At 52.3% G+C, this 23,631-nt stretch overlaps 8 protein-coding genes across 8 annotated transcripts; 3 read left to right on the forward strand and 5 right to left on the reverse strand.

Annotated features, from left to right (window-relative positions):
• Positions 1 to 46: 46 nt before the first annotated feature.
• BD324DRAFT_652459 (Pre-rRNA-processing protein TSR2-domain-containing protein) lies at positions 47 to 760 on the reverse strand (the record flags this gene model as incomplete). Its single annotated transcript, XM_022018496.1, has 1 exon — positions 47 to 760. The coding sequence occupies one exon, from the start codon at positions 758 to 760 to the stop codon at positions 47 to 49; it is 714 nt and encodes a 237-aa protein (XP_021869515.1).
• Positions 761 to 959: 199 nt separating this feature from the next.
• BD324DRAFT_592956 (putative dolichyl-diphosphooligosaccharide--protein glycosyltransferase 48 kDa subunit precursor) lies at positions 960 to 2,882 on the forward strand. The gene is made up of 5 exons (XM_022013819.1): positions 960 to 1,192; positions 1,252 to 1,362; positions 1,416 to 1,983; positions 2,041 to 2,185; positions 2,251 to 2,882. The coding sequence occupies exons 1-5, from the start codon at positions 1,033 to 1,035 to the stop codon at positions 2,677 to 2,679; spliced, it is 1,413 nt and encodes a 470-aa protein (XP_021869516.1). The 5' UTR covers positions 960 to 1,032; the 3' UTR covers positions 2,680 to 2,882.
• A 513-nt stretch (positions 2,883 to 3,395) lies between these two features.
• Positions 3,396 to 8,159, reverse strand: BD324DRAFT_652461 (hypothetical protein; the record flags this gene model as incomplete). Its single annotated transcript, XM_022018497.1, has 4 exons — positions 3,396 to 3,947; positions 4,002 to 4,309; positions 4,381 to 7,654; positions 7,707 to 8,159. 4 exons carry the CDS (start codon positions 8,157 to 8,159, stop codon positions 3,396 to 3,398), a joined length of 4,587 nt encoding a protein of 1,528 aa, XP_021869517.1.
• A 3,869-nt stretch (positions 8,160 to 12,028) lies between these two features.
• BD324DRAFT_609570 (hypothetical protein) lies at positions 12,029 to 14,320 on the reverse strand (the record flags this gene model as incomplete). The annotated part of the gene is made up of 8 exons (XM_022014159.1): positions 12,029 to 12,067; positions 12,148 to 12,184; positions 12,239 to 12,290; positions 12,340 to 12,666; positions 12,721 to 13,108; positions 13,275 to 13,733; positions 13,854 to 14,118; positions 14,169 to 14,320. The coding sequence occupies 8 exons, from the start codon at positions 14,318 to 14,320 to the stop codon at positions 12,029 to 12,031; spliced, it is 1,719 nt and encodes a 572-aa protein (XP_021869518.1).
• An 870-nt stretch (positions 14,321 to 15,190) lies between these two features.
• On the reverse strand, positions 15,191 to 17,239 carry BD324DRAFT_632388 (Formamidopyrimidine-DNA glycosylase H2TH domain-domain-containing protein). The gene is made up of 12 exons (XM_022016516.1): positions 17,010 to 17,239; positions 16,894 to 16,946; positions 16,768 to 16,837; positions 16,644 to 16,712; positions 16,574 to 16,584; positions 16,462 to 16,529; positions 16,227 to 16,414; positions 16,161 to 16,174; positions 15,955 to 16,110; positions 15,783 to 15,900; positions 15,367 to 15,720; positions 15,191 to 15,319 (listed from the first exon to the last, which is right to left on the reverse strand). Exons 1-11 carry the CDS (start codon positions 17,184 to 17,186, stop codon positions 15,508 to 15,510), a joined length of 1,137 nt encoding a protein of 378 aa, XP_021869519.1. The 5' UTR covers positions 17,187 to 17,239; the 3' UTR covers positions 15,191 to 15,319; positions 15,367 to 15,507.
• Positions 17,240 to 17,491: 252 nt separating this feature from the next.
• On the forward strand, positions 17,492 to 19,868 carry BD324DRAFT_642994 (putative sphinganine-1-phosphate aldolase; the record flags this gene model as incomplete). Its single annotated transcript, XM_022017520.1, has 14 exons — positions 17,492 to 17,701; positions 17,763 to 18,014; positions 18,139 to 18,269; positions 18,321 to 18,349; positions 18,393 to 18,483; positions 18,532 to 18,657; positions 18,705 to 18,762; positions 18,804 to 18,974; positions 19,023 to 19,047; positions 19,101 to 19,209; positions 19,249 to 19,302; positions 19,350 to 19,578; positions 19,638 to 19,746; positions 19,792 to 19,868. 14 exons carry the CDS (start codon positions 17,492 to 17,494, stop codon positions 19,866 to 19,868), a joined length of 1,671 nt encoding a protein of 556 aa, XP_021869520.1.
• Positions 19,869 to 19,922: 54 nt separating this feature from the next.
• BD324DRAFT_652465 (hypothetical protein) lies at positions 19,923 to 20,984 on the reverse strand (the record flags this gene model as incomplete). Its single annotated transcript, XM_022018498.1, has 7 exons — positions 19,923 to 20,023; positions 20,085 to 20,148; positions 20,202 to 20,270; positions 20,324 to 20,518; positions 20,578 to 20,798; positions 20,836 to 20,900; positions 20,950 to 20,984. 7 exons carry the CDS (start codon positions 20,982 to 20,984, stop codon positions 19,923 to 19,925), a joined length of 750 nt encoding a protein of 249 aa, XP_021869521.1.
• Positions 20,985 to 21,059: 75 nt separating this feature from the next.
• BD324DRAFT_632442 (putative glutamate 5-kinase) lies at positions 21,060 to 23,449 on the forward strand. Its single transcript, XM_022016517.1, has 11 exons — positions 21,060 to 21,231; positions 21,286 to 21,328; positions 21,401 to 21,591; positions 21,661 to 21,771; positions 21,813 to 21,908; positions 21,968 to 22,062; positions 22,111 to 22,190; positions 22,243 to 22,483; positions 22,546 to 22,593; positions 22,632 to 23,219; positions 23,274 to 23,449. The coding sequence occupies exons 1-11, from the start codon at positions 21,226 to 21,228 to the stop codon at positions 23,341 to 23,343; spliced, it is 1,569 nt and encodes a 522-aa protein (XP_021869522.1). The 5' UTR covers positions 21,060 to 21,225; the 3' UTR covers positions 23,344 to 23,449.
• The last annotated feature ends 182 nt before the right edge of the window (positions 23,450 to 23,631 follow it).

The following is a 23,631-nucleotide window of genomic DNA, read 5'->3' on the forward strand; positions in this document are numbered from 1 at the left end:
CGCGAGATGACGGCGGTCTGGCCTTGCCCCCATACAGACCGCTGTCTCACCGCCTCCGACCTTTCTGTACCAACTCGAATCCATCCTCATCAAAGACCGGCTCCACTTTCTCCTTCTCCTGTTTCACAGGCACCAACTGAGGTACCTCCCCATCATCCTCACTATTATCACTATCTGTCCAATCTCCAGCTTCGTCATCGTGTACATCTCCACCATTCATCTCTTGAGGTCCTCCGCCAGACGAAGCATTTACGCCTGATCGCTTCACCTGTCCCGCACGGGTCTCGAGAGCTGATACCAGGTTTTCCGGTGAAGTATTAGTTGAAGGTGAGAGCAAATCTTTCCACAGACGCAGGATATCGGCTGTCACTGCGTCGATGGAGTTGTCCTCGATATTGGCATCGAATTCATCAGACATCATCTGGTGTATCAAGTCTCCCAAATCGTCCAAGTCCAGTGGGGGATCATCGGCCGTTCGTGGATCCACTACTGGAGCCGCTGGTGTTGCGGTATCGGAGCCTGCGCCAGCTGTTGATGGGAGGAACACCGCTCTTGACTCAAACTCATCGACTATAACCGAGGCCATCCAGACTTTTTTCTCTGCTGATTCGGCACCACCCCATTGTTCCGCTACGGCTATGGTAAGTGCTGGCCAGAGGTCCAACAGAGCGACCACTCCTCGAGCAAAGAGGAGGATGGTAGGAGAGGGGAGGGAGGGTGCGGCTTGAGCGGGATTGCTTGAGCTTGAGCTGGAGGCCATTGTGAGATGAGTCGTCTGATTTCTGATAACTGCGACCGAGCCTATATTGCTTTGCTCTCTGCAGGTCAAACGGTGTATGTTATACAAAATGAATTGTTCCTCACAAAAAATTTGGGCCAATCCTGCCGTTCGCGGTTCCCACGTGGTAGTCAGATTCGTAGCGCTGGAAGCTGGCCTCTGACTGTCCAACAGCTCCATGGTTCGTTCGAATACTCCTCTTCTCGCCCCATCTACCTTGTACATTGGTCGACTTGGAGTAACGCGGGAGCACCATGTATGGCCCCAAATGGTCTTCTCTCTCAGCGCTCTTTACGCTGGTATCTTCGTTGAGCTCGGTCAACGCGAGATCAGCAACTGGGGACCGAGTCTTGGTGGTACTGGAACCAAAAGTGGTCAAGGAGGATTACTCAAAGTTCTGGTCGTCCCTCGAGAGTGGGTCGTGTCTCAATGATCTGGGCACATAGAATTATATGCTGACTTGATTGGATCAGAACGAGGCTTTGAATTGACTTTCAAAGGACCAAAAGATGAGAGCGCAGTTCTTCAACGGTACGGCGAGGCATTATACGACCATTTGATCATGTTCACTCCGTCTGTCAAGTGTGAGTAAGGAGGAGTCTCTGATACCTGCGGGCTCATCGCTGATGCTACCTAGCTTATGCCAACGGACTGTCACCCAAAGAGGTCATCTCTGCCCAATTTGCAGGTCTCAACACGCTCTACTTGCTCTCTTCCAACATCTCCGAGATCAATCGCGATACATTCAGAGAATACGATCTGGAATTTGCCGAAAGGGATTACACGTACCTCGATGCGTTCTCTCATTCCCCAGGGTCATCGTTGGCAGCTCCACTGCTGTACCCTCAATCATCTCTCATCAAGAGTGGAGCAGTGTTGAGCGCCTCGACGTTGACCGGAGGCCCCATCGTTTTCCCAGGATCAACAAGCTTCACATTGGGTCAAAACCCCTTCCTTGTCGAAGTGGCTCACGGCTCCAAGACGGGATACGTCGGCGAGAACCGATTGGTCGATGCGGATGAAGCAGAGGTCGAAGCTGGTCTAGGAAAACGAGACGCAGCATCGACGACGGGTAAAAAGGCTGGATTGGTCGCTGCCATGCAGACGAGAGATAACGTCAGGATTGGATTTGTCGCCAGTGGATCCATGTTCAGTGATGAGTGGTGGGGTACAGAGGTGGAATTGTCGAGCCCAAAGAACGTTGCGTGAGTCAGATCAGATGTGCGTTACCAATTCATGGCTGACGCGATTTCCCCTCGCAGGGTGCCATCCGGAAACGCTGCATTCGCGGAAGACTTGACTAAATGGATCTTTCAAGAGACAGGCGTGGTAAAGGTCATATCAACGACCCATCATCGAAAAGGGGAACTCGAACAGAGAGAATCCTATAGAATCAAGGATGACTTGGTGTGTACCCTCAATCGCTATTGGAAACGCCAAAGCTGACCGACCACCTTGTGTCTTTCTCTCAGACCTTCTCCATCTCTCTCGCCGAGCACGTCACTTTACCAGACGGAACTTCCTCCTGGCAAGGGTTCGAGACCCCAGATCTCCAACTAGAATTCACAATGCTCGACCCTCACATCCGAACCTCTCTCTCGGTAGATCCCGCCAGATCCGATTCAAAGCAAACCACCTATTCAAAGACGTTTAAAGCGCCTGACAGACACGGTGTATTCAAATTCGTGGTCGAGTACTGGAGATCAGGATACAGTTACATCAGTACCAGCGATACTGCTTCGGTTGTCCCGTTCAGACATGACGAGTACCCGAGATTTATACTCGGTGCCTGGCCCTTCTACTCCTCAGCAATCAGTATGAGTGCGGCCTTTTTGCTGTTCTGTGGACTCTGGGTGGCGGTAGGAGAGGGAGACAGGAAAGGGAAGAAGAAGGCTGAGTAGGCTGTCGGGCGAGCGAGCGAGCGAACGAGCGAGCAAACGGGACGGGGAATCGAGAAGGATCTGACGCGGAATCGTCGAGAACTTGTGCGGCTGACATCCTGCAAGATCATCTCTTCCTAGGTCTCGTTTTTAGACCTACCTCGAAACGAGGAAGAAAACAAGTAGATTTACATTCTACATCGATGCATCATTAAAGTCACGAGCCGTAGCGACAATGTCTCCGTGAGTGAGTGCAATGACTTTTGTTCAGTTCATTTCATGAATTGGCATTTTCTAAGCAGAGAGCAAGCTACTACTTTCAACTCTGCTTCCTCGTCGCTACTTCCACCTCACTCATTCTGTCGCACATGTAATGCGACATACTGCTCCTGACCTGCCGATTGGCCAATTTTCTTCTAAAGTAGCTACAAGAATGTGTTTGTGGTTTAATAAAATGGTTGGGTTGTATTTCGTTGCCTTCTACTTTTGCTTCTGCTCCTGCATGTCATTTTCTCCCTCCCCCCCTTCCCTTTCTTGGCGTTGACGTGAAGAGCAGACAGACTCTCTGCTCTCAAGATGCGAAAGACTATATATAATTTGCTTATTCTAAGACATGGATGATGGACGGACGTGGGAAGGACTTGATGTTCCAAAAGACTCGTTCGCTCTCAGAGGGCGGAGGAGGAGGGAGAGTTGAGGGGGGCAAACGCAATTGGTGACGCCCGCTTTCGCCTCGCTCACTTGCCACCTGCCGTCGCTGTTTTACCCTCGACAGGAGCTGTAGGACCTGTACTTGGTCTAGCAGCTCGCGGAGGAGGTTTCCGCATCGGCGTCGGGATCGGACTCGGTACGCTGGGCTTGGTCGACGCAGTCATAATTCTGGGAGGATCAATGTCCATCTTCGTAGGCGACGCGATTACCGCCGCCACAGGAGAGCACTCAGCCTGAGGAACAGGAAGAGGCCTGCTGACTGGAGCTGGCGTCGTTGCTGGCGTTGAAGCGTTAAGTGGGGGCGCAATCGGTCCTTTGGCCATGGGACTGGCTTCTCCAACGATAGTAGCTCGTCGCCTTTTCGGATGAGGACATCCATCGGGAGGCGTAGCTGGCGCCGTCCGGACCAGTGACCCTTTCGGCGTCTGAAGCGGAGTACTAGCTGTGAGACCTGAATTCCTGAGGTGTGACGGAGCCGGCGCGGAAGACGACAAAGTGGAAAGGTTCGGCGTGGACTTTGAACTGTTCGGATTGGCCGATAAGGAAGCTTTCGACTGAGTACGAATAGGTGCTCCGAACTTGAAAAGCGAGTCAGTCTCTGATCTTATTCAGGTATGAAGATGGTGACTCACAGGTAGGCCGAATGCCTCTGCTGGTGAATGCTCCTGATTCAATGCTGCCAACTTCGCAAATAGCGCAAACAGATCGTCCCGGAGAATGTTGGCGAGTGAGCTCGAGGCGTCAAGCTTGAGTTTCTTAGCGAGAAACTTGGCTTCGCTGTATGGGATCCAAACGCCAGCCACTCCAGGGGAGTAGACTGATCCATTCGCTTGAGGGGGGACGAGATGGTGCGCGTGCTGCCAGGGAGAAGGGCCACTGAGGTACTCCGAGTGCTTGTTGAGAGGTACACCAACCGCGAGCAGCAGACCGCTCGCGTTCACTGTGGACACATTAGCACTGACAATCTTCTGGGATGACCGAGCAAGCAAAGGCAAGTCGCTTTTGACTCACCGAAATCCGTGTCCAATCTCCTCAGCAGCACGAAGCTCTTCCCTGTCTTCTTGTTCACATACGAGTGGGAATACACAGGAATGTTGTCCACGACGCACGCATCGACACCAGCACACAGAGGTTTGGTGATACTCCGGGGTTGAGACGAGGCCGGTCGCGGTGCGACGGCGGGCTTGGTCACTTCGGTACTTGGGCCAGTGGGTGGCGCGGGTGTCGGCGAAGCAGTGATTGGGGCTGCTTTTATGGGTACAGGTTTGACATCTTTGGCCTTGACCTCTTTAGCTTCCTTAGGCTCTTTTGGCTCGGCTTTGGCTTTAGGAGTTTTCTTGGCCGGCGGAGGAGGAGGAGGAGGGAGAGTCGCAGTGGATGATGACGAAGCAGCGGTGGGTGCGAAGACCGGGGCAGCAGCGATTTTTGCCGGAGTCGAGCTCAGAGTCTGACCAGAGGGCGGGATGATATCGGCAGGTAGAGTAGACGGTAACTCCACGATGGACATTTTTGAATCTCCATCTGACATGGGGGCAGGGGCGGCCACCTTTGCTGGCTTCTTGTCCGTCTTTGCAGTATCGATCTCGACGTGTGGCAAAGCCTCATCCAACATCGGCATAGAAGCAACGAGCGGTGGTGAAACAAGATCCCTGGGGTCCATAGCGGCAGGCGCGGATGATCCGAGAATGACCGGCGAAGTCGGAAGCAAGGAATGCAAGAACGAAGGAGGTACAGCTGACGGTGTAGGCGTGGTCAGATTGAGCGATTCAGTCGACGATGATCCCCAAGCGACATTGAGGTCAGTCCAGGGCGTCATGGGGCCTTCGTTCTCCGGTGAGATGGCTCCTGATCGACTGGTCTGTTCTTCCTTGACCCTGAGCCTGTATGCTTCGAGCAGGGCCTTGTGTTGCTCATTCCTCGCCCTGACAGCTTTACGATGCTCTTCTTCCTTTGCTTCTGCTTCTGCTCGAGCGGCATCCAATTCCTCCTGCCCTATACCATAGATATCTGCATCCTCCAAGTCCATTTCGATGGCATCATTATTGCCACCAGTCTCTGGCTCTTCCTCGGGTGGAGTAGGTAATGATTCAGCCCCATTTCGCGGAGGAGCATGCAACGTTGTCGAGGGCGGAGACGCCTGCCGACGGCGAGAGTTGGACTTTGTCGAGCGCGATCGATGGAGGGGGATGGGTCGAGCGGCTTGGAGAGCAAGCAAACTAGATGCCATACCAACACCGATCGATCCCCAATCGCCAGAGCAACGCCCTTCAGTCTTCTTGTAATGCCTGGATTTACCATGTCTTCCCGCCTTTTGAGGCGTCTTGTCGACTCGAGAACCCATGCCAGGGGCGATCCAGCCATCTAGCTCTTCCAGACTGATGCTCTCTGGACCCATCAACACTTCCTCCATATTGCTGTACCGGAGTTGATCAGAGTACTCGAAATGCGGTAATTCAGAGGATCGACTGGATGGGGTATGACTGTCGCTAGAGCTTGCACGAGAGGTCCTGTAGGTCGCACTGCCATCATCGGCCTCCGTTTCCGCTGTCGTGACTGGTGAAGGGTAATCGTCTACTGGCTCTTCCTTCACGCGGTAGGAAGAAGCACTAGCGGCAGTATCCCTGGCCCAAGCAGCCGTGTTGAGCTGCCGGTCATGTTCCGGTGTGGGCGTATCTCCAATGACGGAACCGATCTCGATATCACTCAACGAGTCTTCCGCTTTCACAGGTAATCCTCCACATTCATCCAACCATGGTTCCTCGTCAATATCCATGTCAGCAGGCTCGAATGAATTGTGCAATCTGGAGAGGTGTTGAGAAGGTGATGAATCCCCGTTGGTCGGCAGGTGCAGTGACCGAAAGTTGGGCGAAAGGGCAGGACTCGCAGTAGGGTTCCAAGAGACCAGAGCGATGGATGCTGCAAGATCAGCCGATTTCAATGGTCCACGAGCTGTCGCTGTGGCTGTCGAAGTGCTCTCGGCTAGACTTGACGTATCTGAAGGCGCTGGCCGATTGTCGAGTTGATTGTAGCGCACAACAGGCCTCACATCCTCCCGATCGTCCGGAGTAGACATGGGAAACAAGACACGCAGAGCGTCCGTCGCTTCTTTCACATTGGCCTCCTCATCTTCGGCAGTCCAGGCGGGTTTTGAAGTATTCTCGTCCTCTGCGTTGGCACTGGTACTTTGGATGAGGATGCTGGACGATAATCCCCATTCACCAGGTTCTCTCATCTCGTCATCTGAGCTCGAAGAAGAGGTTTCCAAGGCGGCAAAATGATCAGGATCCCTTCGGACAGTCCAGGTCGTGTTGTCCAAGGAGTGCGTTGGGAATGGAGAGGATACAGGTTGAGGTGGGAAGGGGGCGTACGCAAAGGTAGGTGTAGTCATGGTGGGTGGTGTCATCTCTATCATGCTAGACAGGGTTTTGGCCCAAGCGTTGGCGGGAGAAGGAGCGTGGGGAAGCAGCATGAGTGGTGATGGTCTTTCCTTGCGAGGTTTCGAGAGCTTGCTGACTCGCTCGGCGAATGCTCGAGGCGAAGGTCTCGAATCTATTTCCATGACTTCAGAATCGGATGAATCATACTCGTCTGAAGAGTCGTCGATCCTGATCGGTGTCGGGATCGCACATTTACCCGTTGAGCCGATTTTGGCCGGTATCGGGCGAACGCCGCCCACGAGGGAAGGTCGACGCGAAGGATTCTTCGACGCGCTCTGAGAACTGCTTCCAGCATCACTCGCCGTGTCATCTTCCACCGCATTTGAGCCATTCAAGAAGAGCCTCAGTTTGACCGGCGGAGTCTTCCCTGCCGTCATCTTCTCCTTGACCTTGCCGACATTCTTCTCCTCTGCTCCACTTCTCTTGGTCTTTTCCACCTTGATCTCTTTAGCCGGTTTGATTTTTCGCGGCAGGTCCGCCTTTGCCTTCTTTGGAGCGACTGGTTTCCTAGGCGGTGGGGTGGGGACTTCCAGCCCATCGAAAGGGTTCTTCCACTTGGCTTTCCCGCTCGGTGCCAGGTACCACACAGTGCCTTTCGGTCTCAATCCGCCACTGAACGCTTCTGGGTGGAGCGCAGACTCCAGACAGGATTCGTTAAGGGATCCAGCGAGTTGATGCTTTTTGAGCAATGGTTGTCGTGGAGGATCTGAGGATGTGCAGCGCTTGTAGTGCGCTCGTATGGCATTGTTGACAATGGTGGGTGGTCCAACGGCCGCGGATGGAGGTCGCAGCCATGCTTGATCGATAGCAATAGATGCTATCTCATCGGCGGATAAGGCTCGATTGTCCTGAAACGACAGGATCAACGATGCCCACAGCTCAAGACTCGAGCCCACTCACCATGATCGCACAAGCGCCACAGACAGCCATCAATACTTCATCCCGCTCGTCATCCTCGACCACCGCGCATTTATCCCTACCACCATATTGAGTCGGAAACGGACACGGGCTCCTCTCCTTCTCCCCCAATACACTCCTCAATGCATGTGGCTTGGACTCGATGGCCTGTCTTCCCAATTTAGGCGGGAGTTCAGTGGTCGGTGTAAGGAGCGGGGGAGTGGACGGGGCGGTGCTACTGCTCGAGGCGACAGCATTGGGTGTACGTGAGGAAGAGGCAGTGGCGACGGAGGATCGACGTGATCGAGTGCGAGTGACTGGAGTCTGAGTATTTGATGATCCAGGTTGAGAAAAGGGTGGCGGGATGATGGTGGATTGTCTAGGTGTGGATGATGAAGCTACTGGCGTAGTAGAGCTAGAAGACGCGTGTTGCAGAGTTCTAGGGCTACGTGCCATCCCAAGAGGAGAGGGGTCTTGTCAAGGCGTCAAACCCGAATCAGCAGCGAGAAGAATCAACGTTGCTGAGGGGAATGACACCTGACAGTGAGAATCTCAGAGGGGCAGTCGAGGATAATTGGTCTCCTGAGGGTGGCGTAGTAATCGGTGGGTGGTGCGATTTGTCAGTTAGCCAGAGATCATCAACACCTCTGCGCTGAGGTGTGGACGGCGGCGCGCAGGAGATGTGGGAAGGGGAGCCTTTGGAGATCTTTTGGGGCGGCTGTGCAAAGGATCAGCTACTGAGAAGATGGATGATGGAAGCATGAAAGGAGTGAACCGCGGGATATAGTGGCGATGATCCCCAGGGGGGGGGGGGGGGGTTCACGTATTTATAGAGAGGGGAGTAAAAGGTCAGATGACACTCACGTCAATCACCGGATGGGAAGATCCAACGTCGTAAAGAAAACGAGAGGTATGGAATGACTGCCCAGGATAGTGGGAACTGTATGCCAACGATGCACGTTTTGTGCAGCAGACGTTCCTGTGTCACCAATGTGATTCCAGTTGGAGATTCGTTATGACACAGTCTGGTCGGTGGCGTTGGAGACAGACGGTCGGCAGGGAGGGCGAGCGAGCAAAATCGTCGTCAAGAGGTGAGGGACAGGTGGTAGGGGGTTATTATCTGAGGCCGAGTAAAGGGCGAGGTGGATGGATCAGATGGGGTATCTTTGGTGAACGCTAGATCCCAAAAACAGAGAGAGAGGGAGAGAAGTGGGAAGAGAGACTGGAGGTCAAAGCGTGGACAGGGTGGAAGGGGTGAAGTCCAAAGAGCTGAAAGGGACCTGTCACAAGAGAGCGAAGGAAGAATGGTCAGCGTCTTTGTGATCCTCGCCTGAAAGACGACGTTGAGGGATGTCGCAGATTCTGGTCTTCAAAGGGAAAGCATGAGACACAAGGAGGTGAAGACAGACGACGAAGGGACACAACAGACAACAAAGGACACTGGAGAACACGAAGAATCTCGGCTAAAGGTATGGGAATGGGGTGAAGTATAAATGGTGTGAACGGGTGGAGGGGGAGGGATAATTGGTTGATCCGATATACTCCTTTGGCGGTTTTGGGCTGTCCACTCAAGCAATTAGGTAGGACTTGGGGACGTGGCTAGAACGATACTGGGGGGACGCGCAAAGCCCTCCCTAGGATGACATTCTGATGATGATCCACCGGATCTCAAGTCCCATCCTTCGTTCGCCCTTCGGGATGATCGGGACGTGCGTGCGTGGATGATAATAGTAGTGGGGACCAAAAAAAAAGAGACTCCTTTTGCCGAAGCCTCATCCGTATGTCAAGCTCACCTTTTGGTGTTGGTCTATGATATCCCCGCTGAGCTTGTCAGTCTAAGAAGTCCTTTGATCCCTGTCCAGCAGTGTCGTGGTGGTGGTGAGTGAGTGAGTCAAGCTAACAATAGGAGAGAGGGATGATGTGATGCAAAATGATGGCGATCGGAATAGACGCAGCAGCAGCAGCAGCAGCAGCAGCAGCAATGGCCAGCGGCCAGCGACGTGCAACAAAACGACGAAGGGCGCACGGCCCGCGGCTCGTAAAAAGAAAAGGGAAAAAAAATCCCCCCCTCCACGCCACCTCTCTGTCTCCCATATCATACCAGGTGTCTCTCTCTCTCTCTCTCTCTCCCCTTCTATCTGCACACATTATTCGGGGAAGGGAGTCATGATTATTATCGTATTAACATCTCTGATTACTCATTCCTAATGTGTCATGTCGGTGGCGATTAGCCTCGTCGGAGTTTGTAATTGAAATGCCCTGGCTTCCTCGGCTTGAAGGGGGGGAGGGGGAGAGTGGCAATTTCTATTCTTTGCGCGACACTACCAAAGCATACGTCAATGACTGGCGAGCGAGCGAGACGATTTGGAGCCACAGCCCTTAATGAGGACCCCTAAGCGCGTGCTGCTCCGGCTGTTGGCTGCTGGCTGCTGCATGCTACTCGAGAGAAAGATATGGCAGTTTTAAGACTTCAGGGTCGGGATCCTTTCGACGCATCGTGCAAAGAGTCTAAAAATGCCAAAAAAAAAGAGAAGGATCTGCCCCTCTTCTCTGCTGCTTAGGCAGGCTATGAAAAAGACGGCCGAGCGATGAGCTGGAGCGGGGGGAAAGGCCAGTCTTCGAAAAACTGAGGCGTTGAACCGACGTACGCAAAAGATCATAGATAAACGGAATCGCAACCCTCCCCCTCTTCCCCAATGTAGTAAGGGTGAATATCTCAAGTTTGGGAATGAGACCCTCCAAGTGAATGGCCTTTCTTTGGTCCAACTTGCTGCACTAGTTCTAATTCTGATCGAACCTCGATCTTCTTTCTTCGGCTGGGTAAGACCAGTGAAGCGCACGCTTCATCCGGATACAGGCGCTGCATCTTCATAACCGGAACATGGGCGGTGACACGTTCCTCTTTCCACAGACAAATTCACTCCACTTGTAAGCACGCGCTAGAAGCCTGGATCACCCATCAAATGCCACTTGTGCATTGCTTTGACTCGTGCGCTGGACTGCCGTGCCTTGTTTGACTCCAGAGCTCATTCCCCCTTGGGTCATGTCAGCTCTGTACTTTGCCACTTTAGCGATCCACAAACGGCACCGGAGCAGAGTCAACTACTCCCGACTGGGAAAGGATCGACAGGAATGTCGCAAGACGACCTAGCGAGAACGCAATTCGACCCTCTTTCCACTTGTCCTCGAGGAAAAGGTACCTGGCATCATCTGTTGTTCTGTGTTTCTTCCGCAGAATGCCTGACTCCCCCGGTCACAGAAAGCAAGTCTACCATCTCCCCGGACTGATACTTGGAGCTATATGGTGAAAAGTCATGAACGTGACTTGACAGGAGTGACTGACAGGCGAGAAGGGGTTTGGAACCGGGAAATGCAATGCGCAAGTAAGATTCCAATACCGAGGATATCACGTCAGCATCCACAGAAATGGCGGCACAGACCATTGCTTCGTTCACCTGACCTCTTCTCTTGACCAATGACTCCATGCATACTTCCCCGCACTCACTTCACCCGCTGAGACTGCTCAATACATCTCAATTTCACGCCTCTGCTACCCTTCCTTCCTCCCTTTCCGCCTGTCACCCGTCTTCCCATCACTCGCTCTAGTTTCAAAGGCAAAAGGTGAGAGATAGCGCAATAAATGTGATTATGTGACGGAAATGATACAGGCAGGAACAATAATCGATCGACGGCAGAAATCGTGGAATATAGGGGGATGATTAAAGGATGACAAAAACGGTTCTTCGATCCACTCTCTTCTGGGAGTCTCCAAAAATGCTCGAAGTTCCTGTGCGGAAGACCACACACGGTCCACCAGATGTGTCTCGACGCCCCGTCATGTGGCAGCTTCGCGATTGCCAGCTTCGCCAGTCGATCTCGCTTTCTGATGAACTGACTCCTTTTGATTTAATTTGGGTATGTGTGTGATACAGATTGATGGCTTGGGAGATGGTGCGATTGAGGATACCAACGTCATCCCTGATTTGTGTCGTTGAGAGATTGGAGGGTATCGGTGGGAGGATGGAGTCTGTGATTCTGGTGGCCCGGCGCGGTAATCCTCACCGCTCATTCAGGCATTGTCGTTGAAACCGCGGAAATGGCCATCCTGGTATCGGCCGCCGAAGTCGAAGCCGTGCATCCATCGACCATTGGGGAAGCGGCTCGCCGCAAATGATTCCATCCCAGTACCGAGGCTGCCGGTCTGGAAGGCATGGACAGTGCGTAGGGCTTGACCTTGATTATTGCCTTGGTGGTGCGCATTTGGAATGTTGACATATCCTCGAAAACCTTGCTGCCCAGCTTGACCAGCAAGAACTCGATTTCCCTCATCGTAAGGACCCTGACCTTGCAGCCCGATATAGTGTCTAGGGGCAAAGTTGGCAGGCTGAGGAGAAGGACGCTTCAGCTACTTGACCCCGGGACAGGAGACATCTTTCAAACTCACCCTGGCATCCTGGTAAATCCTCGGCCTAGGAAAGCACCTGCAGATTGGTCAGTGCAACTGACACGACACATGTGTACCCATTTCAACTCACTTGATACAACGGCGATTCCTACCAAAATTTATGTACCAGCAGGTAGGGCAAGCTGTAAATCGCAGTCAGGGTCTGGCTAATCACTAATCGATTCGGCTTACCCCAGTCACCTGGCCATTGTCCGGCTGGTGTGCCATGTGGGGCACGCAATGGGATCTGACGGTAGCGCGGCACCTTTTGGTCTCGATTCCAAGGTTCGAGCGATTGGCCAGCGGATGGCTCATCCTTCTGGGTAGGAACCTGTTTCGCCATCGCTTGAGCGGCAGCGAACTCCCCTTGTCCATCTCGTTCCGGAGTCGTGGCTCCAGAAGTTTCGTTTGATGTCGATGATTCTTGAATAGGCGACGATCCACCAACGACAAACGAATGCCGGTTGGCCTCACGGCACGATTTGGCAGATTTGAATGGGCAGTTATCGACTCCTCGCTCTATCAGGGGATATCAGTAAGGCGACAAACAATGATCTCCTGACGTGTACTCACCCACGAGGACAAAGAGACCCTGTCTGGTGTGGATCCTGGTGATTTGATCGTTTTTGGATTCCTTGGCAAAGTCTGACAGCTGAAACAATTGTCCATTGTGTCCTATGACTGGGCTCTTTTGGGTTTTCACCTTGTCACAGTCTCCCTTTCCCCAGATCCTCGCGATCCGATCCATGTCAATGGTGGATGGAACCCTGCGGGAGGATACTGTCTCCTCGATCTCATCCTTCGGGTTGGCATGGGCGCGGCCGACGCCTCCAGAGATAGGCCCAAGGCGGCGTTCTCGGTCACACTGATCGACGACTCGCCAACATCCCTTTCTGTGGGCAAGATGGTCTTCGGTGTCAACAGCAATCGCCCATCTGTTGGCCTGGACGTTGCTCCGCATCTGATACGAAACGGAGGGTGTCAGCATTTGTGGCACTTTTTTTCGTGTGTGCTTTCTTTTTCTTCCGCCTCAAAAAAAGAAAAAAAAAAAAGAAAATCCAGTCTAGGCTGTGTTTCATGTGACAGATGAAAGGGAAGGGTCTGACGAAATGTCTGAGACGACTTACAGAGGCAGGATTATCCGAGGCTTGAGGCTGAGGGTATGGCGGAACTTGAATGGTCGACTCAGCGTTGGGAAAGATGCTCTCGGGACTGGCCGTGAAGACAGGGCAAAAAACGAGCGAGGGCATTTGGGGGAGAATGCTGGGAATTACTGATCGGGGTGTTAGCTGAGCCTCAACTCGGTAACGTTCCACCTTCCACGTTGGCACTCGAGAGAAGAGAGAAGACGGGATCAAAAGAAGATCAGAGAACAGGAGGCAGCTTGAGATCGAGTCAAGAAGGTCAGAGCGGGGGCAGGCGGGGGATGAAGAAGATCTGAAGACAAGGCATGGAAGAACAGGTAGCGAACGCGCCACTGCTGTTCGTTCTTGCCACAGAAGGATGATACAACGAAGAGCGGCAGCGCTAGAGTTGGAAAACAAGAAAGAATAACGTGAAAAAAATGGAGGGAAGACAGTTCGCCGCTGTAATGCAAGAACAGAAGAGGTGGTGATGAAAGAATATGAACATGCAAGCAAACGCAACAAGGTAATGGGAACAAGAAGAGGAGACGCTCAAGCCAGACTAGAACTAGCCAGACTCACCAGGTTAGTCTCCGATAGGAGGCTAACTGATGTTCCTCTTCGTCCAAGGAAGATGCCACCGAAGAATGGAAGAAGGGGATGCGGGAGGCCTTGCCGACTGGCAAGGACTCGATGATGGCCTGTGGGAGACGAGGATGGTATCGCTGAACTCCGGTCTGCCACAGTGATGGTTACTGTTCTTGAAGGGATGTACAGCGATGAGAGGTGAGGGTTGGTTGAAGAGAGAATGAGAAAGAGAAAAGAGATGATTTCCTGCCTCAAGTATCTGTACCGGTTACATAAAAGTGGGCAAGGAGAAGGAGTAACGTGACTTACTGCCACTTCATTCCTAAGACACGACATCCAAAGCGGGGATATCGTCGGCGAACGTGTGATGTGGCGATGAATGGGATGAGAACGGGGGTCAGAGGATATACACCCGGTAAGCAAGATGTTTCAGAGTGATAGTGAGGAGGATCAGAGGGCATGGGAGAGGATGAGAAGATGAGAGATCAGAGCTGAGGAGTTTTTAGTTTTTTTTTGGAGGGGGTTTACGGAAAAGGTCAGGATCAGGCATGGGTGAAGGAGGGAGTCTCATATCGAGTACTGGGGCCGCGCTCATGTCTTCGGAATACTGATGCGTGATGGCAATGCTGATGAGGGAGAGGCGGTCGATTCGCAGAGGTGGGGCGTGGAGCTTGCAAGAGAGAGAGAGAGAGACCGCATGCAAATTTGAAGTTGCTTCTTCAGAAGGATCTGTCACGTTTGTCCCTCGCGTGCGCGCCCCCTCGGTTGCTCATCGCAGCGTTGACGGTCTGGGCCATATGGTCCCCGAAGGATCGAATGGAAAGCTCAAGAGCGCATCTAGAGGAACGAAGTCGATCGCCGATACATCGATAATTTTCGGTCAGACCACCCCAGTCCACCCGATGCCGTCCATATCTCTCTCTCCAAAGCCATCAGTATACAGAGCGAGCGTCATGTGTGATTGCCACGACTCGTTCGAGGTGAGTCTTCCCAAGCAGAGAAGATGTACAGTGGATATGAATCGTGGACTCAGTCGTCAACGGCGACAGCTTTTCACCTAGCGTCATCAAGCATACATAATTCGCGAAAACGATGCAGTAGCGTTCAAAGGGATCCCTTTGGCAGTACGTGTTCCGATGACAATCCGGACATTTGATACCTTGTCCTCTGTAAAGCGATGTACAGGGAATGAGAACGAATACATACGGGGACTACCGAGCGTAACAGAGGCGTCCTAAGCAACCCTCCGCCCGTCATGACAATCATGCTCTCAACCGCATGGTCACTTCGCCCCGCTCTTGCGCCGAGCTGCCGGTGACTTCCTCACACCACTGGACGCGGTCGACGTCCGAGCCTGAGTCGAGAATATCAGTTTCCAGGTCCACAGTATCACTTTCGCCACCCACTTTCTTTGTCGGCGTTGTATCCGCCTCGGCTTTGACTCTGGTAGATGCCTCTCGCTATGCTCAAACTCAGCTTCATGAAGTAGGAATATCAAGTCTCTCACCTTCTTCGCACTTGACGCTTCTTCACCCGCCTCGTGTGATTTCGCTTTCGCCGCTGCGGCTTGACGAGCAGTCATTTTGCTAGGTTTGACCTCTTCCTCATTTGCTTCTTCCTCTTCAGATAGCTCGCTCTCCTGAACCATTCAGCCTTTCTGAGAACAGTCCTGCCTCGCCTGACATCGACCTACCGAATCGCTATCCGCCTTGCCTCTTCTTGACTTCTTACCTCCCTTACTCCCCTTAGTCACTTTCGGCTTGATGTCTACCCCCGCCGGCATCTTCTGCAATTCCGTCACTACGGCCGACGTCCGACCAGCGACCTCGATGAACTCGATGGTAGCGGGCTTCCCATTCGGCTAAGCGTCAGAGTCAATTGATCAGCCATGGTCCTGCCCGATGAGTCGAGGTAGCTACCCACAAGTGCTAGAAAGTCCTTGTCTTTCGGTTTGAGCTGTTCCAGCATCCCGACAAATTCTCCATCTTCATTTTTGACTTTCGCACCACCAGGCTGCTTCTTCCCCTTGTCCCATCTCCATCTAGGCAGGGGGATCATCAGGGTTGAGGAATATGAGGTTCAAGGTGGCGCTTACCGGAACAACCAATCTTCCGGAAACCGCATAGAGTCCGCGTTGACTTCGACCGCCTTTTCAGGTACAGCTCGGATCTGTTTATGAAGCTCGCCGATTTGATCCTCCGTCAATTCTTGGACTGGACATGCAGGATGAATGCGAGCTTGGTAGAGGATTCTGGAGAGAACATCAGCCCTCATCTACGAAGTTTCGGATCATTAACTTGCTCATCCGCAACCCACTGTCGAAAGTCTATGTCAGACCCCGACTGATTCGGACGGACTCTCACTTACATTGCCTACGCCCGCGCTGAAGGACTGATCCATGATTACGCCCTTTACAGTCGCCTTTTTCTTCAAGAGCAATGTCTTGAATTCTTCAAGAGACGGGTATGATAGGATCGGGTCGAAACCGAGCGCGGAGATAGGAGGATGATCCTCAACGGGTGAAGGGACCAGTCGCAGTCGGCCAAACCTGCGCGCTACCATTAGATCAGCAAACAACCAGCCATTGCGAAAAAGAGCTTACGATCTGCGAACGCCAATTCTCTCGCCTCGTCCGAAACCGAGCCCTTTTGAGGTTCTAAATGCATAACGCTGAATAGCGGGTTGTCAGACGATCCGCGCCATGGACACCTCACAATTTGTGGAACTGTCGTTCATTGGTCAGACTGTTACTTCCTCGAAGATTGGAACCGATTCAGAAATCACCTTTGGAGGCCAAACATCCGTTGACTCTTTCGGTCGCCGTCTGTACCAAGTCGGTTCTTGACCCTTAAACTAAGGATAGGATGAGTTGGCAACAAGTCAGTTGTGTAGTGGGATCTCGACTCACCTGTATCATCCCAGTCATCCCGAAATGAGCCATTGGCAGTCGACCTGATCCCGTCAATGTGATCCAAAAGCTGAGTTCAGATTGAAATGTCAAGCTCGACTCGGCTGATTTCCGTTCATCATTCACTTTTTGCCTTTGCGTTCGCAGCCTGTGATCGTCCGACCTTCCAGCTCCTTGGCCTGAGGAACTCAGCGCTCTGAAACCACGAGCCCTGAGTGATAAGGCTTGGTCAAGTCACTCACAAACTCATGATGGGTGATTCCACCAGTGTACACCAACTTGTCCTCCACCGTCGAGACCTTTTTAATCTTGTAACCTTTACATGCCGTTTCGATGAGCTTACGCGCTCGCTCGACCTCTGAGCAGAGGAATGAGCTGGCACGAGTCAGATATACTTGCTTACCAGGTAGCTCAGGCATATTGGATGTATCGACACTGTAATAAATGAACTGATCACTGATCGAGTAGCTGCTTCACCATCGTCACTTGCTCGGGCCCGACCGCGCACCGTACCTTAATCACGTGGTTTCCCCGAGAAGGGCCATAAGGGGTTCATTACGGCATATTTTGAGCGCCCCCAGCGGGCGGCGATCAGTTCACCGACGACCGGCGTAGGTCTTAAATCTGATTATCATTTTCTGGGCGGCTGCGAAAGAGCGAGCTATTCTACCATCGAACAGCATTCTGACATCGACAGAGATAATACAGCGGATTGAACTACAGCATGAAGGTCCAGACTGGTACTAGACTGGATCAAGCTTGGACATTTGTCACCAACGACAAGCCAGACAACTGGGGTCAACTCCAAGGCGTCATATTTTGGATACTATTGGCTACGTGGACCTACTCGAACATCATCGTGAGATCGTGGAGACATGTTCGAGCAAAGGGAATAGTAGGGACCTTTAGAGGGATGTACAAGGCTGTTGAAGGCGTGAGTAGTGTCAAGATGGTCTTCGATCTCGCTAACGTTGTCTTTGCCCATCCTTCTCTAGTTCGCCATCAAACTCATTCTCTCCCTTCCATCGTCCAAACGGAAACTCAACCAGGAGATGGGCGATCTCAGGACGAAGTTTAGAAAAAGTATCGATCCAGCTCATTACCCCAATGGCGTGAAACTGCGGAGTGGAAGGGAGCTCCCAAAGCACGGGAGGAGCCTAGAATGGCTACAGGAAGAGTGGAGAGGTCTGAAAGGGATCGAGAAGACAGACGTGGACGAAGGCAAAGTCAGCGGAACAGTTTATCATGTGAGCAGAATGGGATTTTCGAGCAAGGCTACACGTTGCTTGCCCTCGAGTGGTCACGATTGGCGCGTTCCGCAAAATGGAGCATACGTAGCTCGAGCGCTTAGACGGTGCTGATAGATTTTAGGGAGGCGAGGACGTCAATCAAGTCATTTCCGAAGCCATGTCCCAGTTCCTACTTGCCAACCCACTTCACTCGAGCGTGTTTCCCGCTATCCGAAAGATGGAAAGTGAGATTGTTAGCATGTGTCTGAGTCTGTGAGAGGAGCTCGATCATGACCATATCGCCTTGCTGAACCATTCAACCAGGTTCAATCATCCTGATGGCGCGGGAACAAGTAAGCTAGTTGATTATGAGCTTCTGGGCTTATCATTTCCCAGCGACTTCTGGCGGTACCGAGTCCATCCTTATGGCCGTCAAGACGTATCGAGATTGGGCCAAGGCGACAAAAGGCATCACCCATCCCGAAATGTGAGACACTTCCGATACCTGGCTATGACCATCTGACAAGGACCACAGGATCGTTCCAGAGTCCGCACACGCTGCGTTCTGGAAAGCAGCGCATTATCTCGGCATCAAGATACACTCGATTCCCGTGAACAAGAAGAGCAGGAAGGCGGATGTAGCATGGATGGGACGGGCAATGTGAGCCTTCTTGGTGACTTCTATCTGCATGAGCTGATTGACTGCAGCAACCCCAACACCATTATGATCGTGGGGTCGGCGCCAAACTTTCCCGATGGAGCCATTGTGAGTATTTTACCACCATGTCGGCTGAAACTCCACCGCAGGATCCTATCCCTGCCTTAGCTCGATTGGCTAAACGTCACAACATTGGTCTCCATGTGGATTCTTGCCTTGGATCATTTATCATGCCGTTCTTGGACCGAGCTGGATTCGGCGAAGAAGTGGAGCCTTTCGATTTCAGGAATGAGGGAGTCACTTCGATGAGCTGTGATATAGTAAGCTCGACATCGAACGTCATGAGGAAAACTGCTGACATGCTCCAGCACAAGTACGCCTTCTGTCCGAAAGGTAAGTGCAGAGAGGATCGTGAGTCCACATTGGCCCCAATGACACCCTTTCAGGCGCTTCCGTTATCATGTACCGATCTGCTGAACTGCGTCGGTACCAATACTTTATCATGGCCGATTGGGCGGGTGGTCTGTACCCCAGTCCATCAATGGCTGGTTCGAGGTGAGTCCATATATGCATGTTTAAAGCTGACGTTCTCAGACCAGGGATGATTCTAGCAGGCGCGTGGGCAGTCATGAACTATATCGGTACAGAGTGCGTATGATACATGCTCTCGAGCTTGTGCTCACACCCGGTGCCAGTGGATACACCGAATCTTGTCGGCAGATCGTATCCGCTGCGAGACATCTCAAATCCGCCATTCAGACTCGTTTCGCATCGGATCTGTACGTTCTCGGGGATCCACTAGCATCTGTCGTAGCTTTTGGAAGTCACAAGCTTAGTATCTACGCTCTTGCCGATATGATGACGGAACGTGGGTGGCATCTAAACGCTTTAGCCAATCCTCCGGCCGTGCACATGGCTTTCACGGTGGGTAGCATAAACACGACGCAGAGCAGATGCAACGGCTAACACAGACAATATCTCAGCTGCCGACATCGAAAACGGTGGATAGACTATTGGATGACCTAGAATATTGTGTAGCTCAATTGAAGAAGGAGCCCAAAGGAAGCAGCGGAGACATGGTGGCGCTCTACGGTGAATATTCTCGGATACGATGATAACAACGCTGAAGTTTTTCAGGCATCGGCCAAACCAGTGTCGGTCCGCACGTTGTCGAAGAGCTGGCCAAGACGTACATCGACGTCCTGTACGAATGAATAAATAGAACATGTCCTGTTATCAATATCGCTCCTCGACTGCATGCAAGATAATCAATCCCGTTTCACTTTTGGCGATGCTTTGCGTTCCAGTCGAGGAGGTAAAGGGCCGACTTCGGTTTGACTGTAAATGTATGACAGCCGTTCGTATTCGACTGAGGGCAGTCAGTCAGCGATCAGCTCTGAAGCCTGCAGCATGTGTTGATGATGACTGACCGCAATCGTTGAATTCGCTAACTCCTGCTGCTCCCAGGAGCATGACCGTGAGAACCCATTTCCACTGAAGCGGGCAAGTCAGTAGAAATCAAATGGACCCAGTACATCTTTACTCACTCCTTCAGACCAAGGTGTCTGGTGCCTCCGTAAGAGAACCAACATCCATACGGGTTCGGAGAGGAGATGCTGCGCGACATGTGTGAGCTGATTATGAATTCAGCGGAACGGCGCGGACGCACCATGAAGGCAGCGAAGATTTCTGCTCCTCGTATCATGTACTTTCCAAAAACCCTCACTATCCATGCTCTGAACATCTCTGCGTAGTGTCCTCGGCCCATGTCGGCAAAGATGAGTGCTGAGAGACCAATGATGACGGGGACAGTCATGGGAAACAACGGAGGAGGGGAGTAGTAGTTGATCGGCAGGTTGTCAGGCTATACAGAGGATGAGTGAGCATCACGGCGGTGTTCTGTGCACATGTCGAAGCTCTCACGATCTTGAAGTTGCGTTTCGCTTCTGCCTCCCATTGTTCAAATATCGCCTTGACTTCCCAAGGAGATTTGAGCGGCGGATCGAATTGGATCCGGACTTCTCTCGATTCATGTTCTGGCGGTGGATGAACAAGTAAGGAGACGTAATGTCCTTGCGGATCGACAGTCGTAATGAACAGATGTCCGAGATTGCCCCTCTCAGACGTCTTCTTCAGGACGATGGCTAATGGCGGTTCAGCCTAAGAGCTCAAGATACAGACTGAGGTTTGAATACTCGCCAGTTAGGATATCGGGCTTGCCGTTGTATTTCTGAATCGCTTGGTCCCTGTTCCTCTCAGCGCAAGCTAGTAGACAGAAGAATAAAGAGAGCTTACATGGACCGCTGCCCCGCTGAGGGACTGAAGCTCATCCCTGTCGAGTGCTATGCAGGTCGAAAGATGGATGGGATGTTCCTTATCGAACGAATCTTGTCATGACTTTTTGTGGGCAATTTAAGCATAAATTCGACCGCTGGATGACATTTGAGAATGCGAGTCGACGTCGGAGGGCTGACATTGCAACGCTCCATACAGCCTCGACCAGCAACGAGGGAGGGCCGGAGGACGAGGATAGGGCTCTTTTGAACAGCTCCAGGGCACCTTGAACCAAAGATGGCGGTACGCTCCGGATGATGCTTTTTGCTTTGACCTCGCTCACACACTACCAACTAGACCAAGCCAAAGCCTGGTGGACTGACCATAGTCATCAAGCTGGGTGAGTGCCGCGGTGTCCAATGAACTGCGTAGCTCCCCGAAGAGCAAAGCTATTTCTTATTCAGTCCTCCAGGCACATCATCTATCGTGTCTCCGGAACCTCCTTACCTACCTCATTTGCAACTACTCTCTTCGGTCGTAGAGACCGTTGTGAAGCTGCGCGAATTAGGACATCGAGTAGTGATATGCTCTTCAGGAGCTATAGGCGTAGGACTGAGGCGGATGTCTCTGAAAGAGAGGGGCAAGGGATTGAGTCAGAAACAGGCAAGTCAAATGCGACCGCGGCGGCCGCCCTTTGCCAAGGGGTCAGCATGCTCATGAACTTTGGTTCAGGCTCTCGCAGCGATTGGTCAAGGTCGACTCATAGCACTTTGGGACAATCTCTTCTCCCACTTTGATCAACCTATCGCACAGATCTTGCTGACCCGGATGGACATCTCAGACGTAAGCTTTCATCACCGGGGCCTCAAGTCTGATCAGAAAAGCGCACACGGTATCTCAATGCCAAGAATACGTTCTCCGAGCTGCTTCAAATGGGCGTGATCCCCATCGTCAACGAGAATGATACAGTCTCCGTCTCGGTGAGCTGTCATATCGCTACCCTGTGCTCTGTGGGACTCACAGGCTCTCATCTTCACAGGAAATCAAATTCGGTGACAATGACACTCTTTCGGCCATCTCTTCAGCTATCGTCCACGCAGACTTTTTGTTTCTCTTGACCGACGTTAGGTGTCTGTGAGTCGGCATAGTCATGACACAACATCCATCCTTATGGTCACCCAGATACACAGATAATCCTCGGAACAATCCCGATGCCAAGCCGGTCAGAGTGGTGAGGGATATCCAGAAAGTCCGACAGCAAGGCAAGTAGGCAGATCGTCCATCGTTTGTCACCGGCTCTGACTCGTAACGCAGTCTCGACAACATCTCTTGGGTCGTCGCTTGGGACTGGTGGCATGTCGACGAAGCTAATTGCAGCTGAACTCGCCACGGCCGCCGGGACGACGACCGTTATCATGCACTCGGCGCATGTTCAAGATATCTTTGGTATCATCGACGGCGGTATACCTCCCAGCAGGGAGGGAACGGAGACGCCAAGACTAGACGAAGGGCCGCTGTGTACTCGATTCTTGAGACGAGAAAATCCCATCAACGAGTGAGCAGATCAGAGGCGGCTAGCACATTACAGTGGCAGATTGAACGCTGACTCGGCGGCAGTCGTAAATGGTGGATCACGCACGGGCTCCACACTGCTGGGACTGTAATGTGGGGAACGGCAATTCGATGCCGCTGACGTGCTACAGCATCGATGAGGGCGCTCTGAGAGCGATCAAACGACGCGAATCAGGTACAAGGCTCCTTCCTGCTGGCGTGGTCCGAGTCGAAGGGATATTCGCATCTCATCAAGCAGTCAAAATCGTCGTGAGACGAAGGAAGAAGCTTCACATCACTGGAGGGTCTGGGACCATCCCGAGCATCAGGAATGAACATTCCACTGACTCTTACGATGGTACTGATTCGTCTTGCCCGCCAAGTCCGAATACTAGTCCGGCCCCAAAATTACAAACCTCCTCAACCGATAGCTCGCCTTTGGGCCTGCAACCAGCTACACCTCTCCTCCAGCCTGTCATGTCATTGTCTTCCTCCATCGCCTCACTGGATCCGTTATCAAGATCTGTTCCTCCTAGTCCCGCACCCTTTGTCACGTCAATGAGCGAACGTCTGGCCGCTGCGTCCTTGGACTCTCAAGGGGTCAAATTGGTACATGAGTTAGCTGTGGCTCGAGGGGAAAAGAATGAGGTAGTGGAAGGAGATTGGGAGGAGTTGGAGATTGGAAAGGGACTGGCACAGTACAACTCATCAGAAATTGACAGGATCAAGGGAATGAAGAGGTGAGTCTAATGTGATGCCCGGGCGAAGCCTGTTCAGCTAATCAAACGTGGCAGTTCACATATAGAGCAGGTCCTCGGGTATTGCGATTCCGAGCACGTAGTAGACTCTATCAGCTTCATCTGACAGCTCGGGGCCAGATTCGCTTCGACGATTACGCCAACTGTACATCACCATACGATGGTATCCCGCATATGCATTTGTATACATATTATGTCACCAATTCGGTTGTCGTGAGCTTTGTTAACAGTAGGCCCGATTAAATTTTCACAGTCTCCCTCCCTTACGTGACTACTTTTCTCGCGTGTCAACAGTCTAACAACCAATTCATCATTGATCCCTTCACATTGGAACATTGGATCCATCTCGGAAGTGCCTCTGCTTTCAGGTCTGAAGCTGAAGCCCAAGACGCCT

Source organism: Kockovaella imperatae (genome assembly GCF_002102565.1).
Source record: "Kockovaella imperatae strain NRRL Y-17943 chromosome Unknown BD324scaffold_11, whole genome shotgun sequence".
Taxonomy (NCBI): domain Eukaryota; kingdom Fungi; phylum Basidiomycota; class Tremellomycetes; order Tremellales; family Cuniculitremaceae; genus Kockovaella; species Kockovaella imperatae.

Bases quoted from the DNA above. Each gene is read 5' to 3' on its own strand.
- BD324DRAFT_592956 (XM_022013819.1), top strand. From the start codon at position 1,033: ATGTATGGCCCCAAATGGTCTTCTCTCTCAGCGCTCTTTACGCTGGTA. The intron at 1,193-1,251 runs GTGGGTCGTGTC...TGATTGGATCAG, and splicing joins GTTCTGGTCGTCCCTCGAGA to AACGAGGCTTTGAATTGACT. The intron at 1,363-1,415 runs GTGAGTAAGGAG...GATGCTACCTAG, and splicing joins GTTCACTCCGTCTGTCAAGT to CTTATGCCAACGGACTGTCA.
- BD324DRAFT_632388 (XM_022016516.1), bottom strand. From the start codon at position 17,186: ATGCCTGAGCTACCTGGTAAGCAAGTATATCTGACTCGTGCCAGCTCA. The intron at 16,713-16,767 runs GTGAGTCGAGAT...TCCTATCCTTAG, and splicing joins GGATGACTGGGATGATACAG to TTTAAGGGTCAAGAACCGAC. The intron at 16,415-16,461 runs GTAAGCTCTTTT...ATCTAATGGTAG, and splicing joins AGAATTGGCGTTCGCAGATC to CGCGCAGGTTTGGCCGACTG.
- BD324DRAFT_632442 (XM_022016517.1), top strand. The intron at 21,909-21,967 runs GTGAGCTGTCAT...TCATCTTCACAG, and splicing joins ATGATACAGTCTCCGTCTCG to GAAATCAAATTCGGTGACAA. The intron at 22,191-22,242 runs GCAAGTAGGCAG...CTCGTAACGCAG, and splicing joins CCAGAAAGTCCGACAGCAAG to TCTCGACAACATCTCTTGGG.